This window comes from Helobdella robusta (assembly GCF_000326865.2).
Source record: "Helobdella robusta unplaced genomic scaffold HELROscaffold_58, whole genome shotgun sequence".
Classification (NCBI taxonomy): domain Eukaryota; kingdom Metazoa; phylum Annelida; class Clitellata; order Rhynchobdellida; family Glossiphoniidae; genus Helobdella; species Helobdella robusta.
Window position 1 is genome coordinate 707,024 of NW_008705317.1, and position 5,758 is coordinate 712,781.

The 5,758-nt window shown below is 29.3% G+C and overlaps 1 protein-coding gene across 1 annotated transcript; it reads right to left on the reverse strand.

Annotated features, from left to right (window-relative positions):
* Positions 1-1,355: 1,355 nt before the first annotated feature.
* Positions 1,356-3,629, reverse strand: HELRODRAFT_180016 (hypothetical protein; the record flags this gene model as incomplete). The annotated part of the gene is made up of 4 exons (XM_009028783.1): positions 1,356-1,487; positions 1,542-2,066; positions 2,877-2,966; positions 3,597-3,629. 4 exons carry the CDS (start codon positions 3,627-3,629, stop codon positions 1,356-1,358), a joined length of 780 nt encoding a protein of 259 aa, XP_009027031.1.
* Between the last annotated feature and the right edge of the window lie 2,129 nt (positions 3,630-5,758).

Below are 5,758 nucleotides of genomic sequence, written 5' to 3' on the forward strand. Positions count from 1 at the left end.
TTTACGAATTTTTATAGAAATTTAAATAAAGAAATCAACTTACCATTTTAAATTAACTTTTAAGAGTTTATTACATTAAATAATAAAATTTTCAAAAGTATATAAAAATAACAAAATTTTCAAGATTCAGTTGACATGTTAACGATGCCGATCCAATGAATGGTCGACAATTTCTTACCAGCTCAGAACATATAAATTTGGCAATTATCGTCATCAATATTTAGGCCAACTTTAGCATGAACATTTTTCTTTCTCGTGCTTTATCTTTTTATGACATTGGTGACAAGTTGGCGCTCTTTCATTTATCTTTTTATGTTATGCAATGTTATGTATGTTCAGTCCATATTTAGTTCTTCTGTTAAATATAATCATATGTAGGTAGATTGTCAGTAAAGCATTTAAAATTTCGGCAACTAAGAAACTACCACAAATATTTAGTCATTAATACATTTAGCCACAGTATTTTTATTCACATTTTAAGACGTGAAAAAATTGAGCCAAAACAATAAAGATGAAAATAAATTTTTCTGAAAAGTTTCTTCATCTTTTTCTCATGTCTAATTCTTGTCCTTTCAGGACATTGGCGACCATCTACCTCAACAGAACCCGATTTTCAACATTTGATAGTAGGTGAAATGTGGCGATGTTCAACAAGTGACACAATGACATCACGAATGTAATTCGTTGTTGGCCGCGATCCTGCAATCTAACCAGTAGTTGTTAAATATTCAAAACCTTCCTTCCGCATGATGTAACCGAAAACTTTAACTGCCTAAGCTGGATTATTTGTATTAACTTTCTCTATTTTTAACAGGAGTGTTCACTACATCCGACCCTGCTTTGTTGACCTTAATTTGTATGCATTTTTTTCCATTTTCAAAAATCAGTTTGTAAACAAGAAGATGAAAATTTTGCACCAAAATATTTATGATTGATAACAACATTTTGATTTTCATCATTTGGAAAATCATCACTAACAAAATCTTCATCTTCAGCATTTGCAACACAATTACCATCATTATAATTGTTGTTGTCAATATACTCTTTCTTCGTCATAATCGTCATCGGTAGTATTGGATACGTCATCGTCATAAAATTCAAATCATTAATGTCGTTAATCGTATCATCATCATCTTCGTCATAATCATCTTCATCCTCATTTATATTTTAATAGTAGTCGTTAGAACTATCAAAATCAACAGTGTCAGTGTTATTCCGATAGTGCTTTTGAACGAAAAATATCATCAACACTATTGTTAATTATTATTATTAAAATATACTCTTCTTTCCGGTATGTACACTCTTCATGAAAAAACGAGTGGTTGCGTTAATTTTATTAAATTCAAACAAGGATCCTAAGTAACATTCGTCCCGATCGTTTTTTGAACGCAAAGATTTTTTGGTTTTCCGTAAGTACTATTCTTCAATAAAAACCACGACGTGCCCTCGATGCTTGCTGAACATCGGAAATTTCTCCTTTCGCATGGCTAATAAATGTTAAAAGTTTTTTTCTTCCGGTAATAATGTTTTCCACCTCCAACCATAATAACGATGCCGATCCAATTAATGATCGACAATTTCTTGCCAGCCTTGAACTTGAATATTTGGCAAATATCATCGTCAACATCATTATTTAGGTCGACGTTGACGTCATCATAATCATTTATAATGTCATCGTCAACCTTAACATTAGGGAGAACGTAGTCATGAACAACATTTTCCATTTCATCGATTGGAAAATCGTCAATAACAAAATCTTCATCTGCAGCATTTGCTACTTGATTTTCGTCATTAATGACAACATTTTGAACATCCCTTTTATCAGCGACGACATCATCTAATTGCTGTCTTATAACAAAATCTTCAACTTCAGTATTTGCAATATCATCGTCATAGTAAATAACAACATTTTCAACCTTGACATCATCTGTGTCATCAACGATGATTTCATCTTCATCATTATCATTGCTACAATTGTTGTTGTCAATATACTCCTCTTTTTCATCATTATGGTCATCAGTAGTATCGGATACATCATGGTCAAAATCGCCATTTGTAAAATTTAACTGACAATCGAAGTAAAAAATGAACGTTGTTCTATGTTATTATTTCCAAGGGCAATTAACGTTGCAATACTGCGATAACAAATTTTAGTTCTTCCTGTACGAGGAAATTTTTGTTCGATCTTCTTACGCAGTTTGGCCTCATCATTTTTCAAGTCAACATTGATTTTAAAATAATCTTGACTTCTTCAATATTATTATCATTTTAAATTAACAGTGTCAATGTCATTCAAATATTTTTTCATGAACGATAAGATTTTTGAGTTTTTTATATCTAAGATTCTTCAAAGAAGGCTATGACGTGCCCACGACGCTTGCTCAACATTTGACTTTTCAAATTCCACCTGTCAAAATTAAGCATTAAAGTTTATAAATATCGAAAGTCCTTTTGTCTTCGTGTGAAAACATTTCCCACCTCCAACCATTATTGAAAAAACTGTATGTTGTGTTTCAACCTAAATTTATCTTAAAATTCTTTATTTCTGAAATTATCTCTTAGAATTTTAATCAACAACAGATTTCTAATATTCTTTGATTCTATTACGAAATTAAACTTCTTCAATTTATATTTTATTAATAAAAGAAAATGTTTTAACTCAAGTTACGTCTAACAGTCATTCGAATTTCTAATGTAGCCACACGTTCCAATTTCCACATACGGTTATTCAATTCTCTCCATGCCCATGCATACACACATGTGTTAATTCATTCCCAGTACATGCACACAGTTTTACTTCATTCTCACCTGAGCGCATGCATACATAACATGTGTTACTTCGTTCACAGCCATACTTTATCATTCAATACACTAACTGTATGTACACTCATCATAATTATCAAGTTTTTGTCGCAAGTTCCTGCAAAATCAAACGAGGATTTTAAGTAACATCCGCTATAAAAACCCTGAAAATGAAATTATTGTTTTGTATTGAAATGAATTACAATTTCACCAATTGTATAACAAAAGGCGATTAATAGGACCAGTTGAAAAACTTAATTTATTAACGAAATTATATAATTGATGGAGCGTTTTTTATTTAATTTTTTTGCTTGTTTGTCTTTAAAAAAATGAATAATTTTATTAATTTTTAGTCCATTTCCAATTGTAGTTATGTGTTTGGATAAATCTCCAAATAGACAATGTTATGCAAATAGAAGGCGAGTAAAAAAAATTGTTAACCAGTGCATAAGTCAAAAGATTATTTAGCTGTTAATTGCCTTATCAGTGTATCAATAATTATAGATTTCTTTACAATTCATTTTTATTAGTTAATTTTGACTTTGGTCAAAGTAATAATGATACGCTTTCTTAGTATTATATACAGATATGTGAATTGTTCTTTATGTTTTGTTTACTTATATTATTTTTACATTAATAATAATAATGCCAGGACGACCGGCTTCAACAACAAAGACTCTTCAAAGGTTTTTTAATCAAGAAATCAGTAAATCCAGACAACTCAAAACACGCGGATGTCAAAAATTGACTGCTTGAAAAACTGAGCTGAATGTGGTTTATCAGACCCATCAAACCGTGATCATCGTCACAAATTGGGTATACTGCATGTGATTTATGTTTCTTCTAATACCACCAAATCTGTGTAGCCAACAATAAGAGAAAACTTGTCCGTAACAGATAAATGAGAAATGCATTTATGTAATTATAGCATGTAAGCAAAACTGTCGTTCATTTTATTTTTGTATTGTTTTGCTATTTAGTAATAAAAATTTCAATGTTCAGTTTTCGTTTTATTGAATTGATATTCTCCGGTTGGTTTGTTGGTTGCTTGTTTAATAAATATTTGGATGGATGGGTGTTTTGGTTGAACATTCGAATTTATTGGTTGTGTGTTTTGTTGATTTGATCACGTCCATACTCACAAGCATGTATATGTAAATGTGTGTGCATGTGTGTGTTATACAAAATGTATGTGTAAGGTATATCTACTTTGATACTTAACACAAGTGTTTTTATAACCATATATACACATACGCATATACAAATCACACACACACATACGCACACATACATATATATATTTGACATTTTTTATTTCATCAAATCAATACGAAGAAATCAAAGGAATGATATCAATGAAAAGAAATGATCTGGAAATCGAAAAGAAAATATGGTTTTCTTGTAATGATTACCAGTGACAATTGTAAAAATAAGAGCCTATTTTAAATATTTTAGTGCATGTAAACTCACATTCATATTACAAATCCTAAAAAATCAAAAATGGAATCATAATTAATAAGTAATCAACTCTTACATTTTTATCAGAATGTCGTTTTTAATTATTGAAACACAAACATATATATATAGACCCACGTAAAACATACTTATTCACACACACACATATATACACACACACACACGCACACACATATTCACACACGCACACACATATACACACACGTACTTGAGCCCACACAAAAAATTAAGGGGGTTTAAATGTTAAAAAGTAGGATTTGATGTCTTTTTTAAATTTTACAACGGATTTTGCTTCTTTCAAATATTCAGGTAATTTGTTCTACGCCTTAGGTCCGACGACTCTTATGCTACTATTGATAAGTTTCAATCTGTTTTTTTCAATATAAAATGTTGAGGTATGTCTTGTGTGTTTTAACTGGATTGCGTTACTATAAATAAACAAATTATTAAAATTTTTTGGAATTAAGTTGTTAATAAGTTTAAATATAAATATTGAGATGCATGTGTAATAAATTTGTTTTATTGAAAGTAGTTTTGTAATCTGAAAATAATTAGAGGTGTGGTCATTAAATTTTAAATCGAATAAAATTCTTATAAAACGTTTTTGACATTTTAACAGGGGATCTAGCTGATAAGCAGGGCTATTTCCCCATATGATCACGCAATAATGAATATAAGGGTATATAAAGCTATAATACAAATCTTTTAATATTGAGGAATTAATCTTATTTTTGGTTTTATAAAGTATACCTATGAATTTATTGATTTTTGATTTAAGATTTTCAATGTGATAACTGTAAGACAAATTATCTTGCAGAACTAAACCCCAAAAAACAACTTATATATATATATATATATATATATATATATATATATATATATATATATATATATATATATAACTTATTATGACTCCACATAATGTTTTTTAGATTAATTTTATGCTCACTATTTATTTTTCAACATGTTTTTATTTTTGTTTTCATATTTATTTTTATGAAATAAATTAACTAATTAATGATTTGTTAATTTTTTAATTTAAAGTAATAGAATCTGCTGGGTGTGAGTACAAGTGTTTCACAACTCAATTTTTGTACCCTCGTTAAATACGACAACTTATAAAAAGATTCTTACAATTTAAAAAATGTTTGTTCTCAGAATTGCAAAATATTCAAAAGTAGAAAAAACATGTAGTAAACTTGAAAAACCTTTTTGAAACATTTTTTGTTAGAGGGCAACCCGCAAAGTCATCAATCAAAATAAACGCTGGACCATCGAGGCGTGAGCCATTAATTATAATCGCCGAAGCTTATGCTGCGTCGCGATGAAATGTTTCAATTATCCTGCTATATATTTTTATTCTTTCATTACATTTTCCATGTCATCAGCAAAAGCAACATAAAAAAAATTTTTTTCTTTAAAGCTCTGTCTGACCTTATGGTGTTAGCTAATACAATTGTCAAATCTCAAACTGAACTTA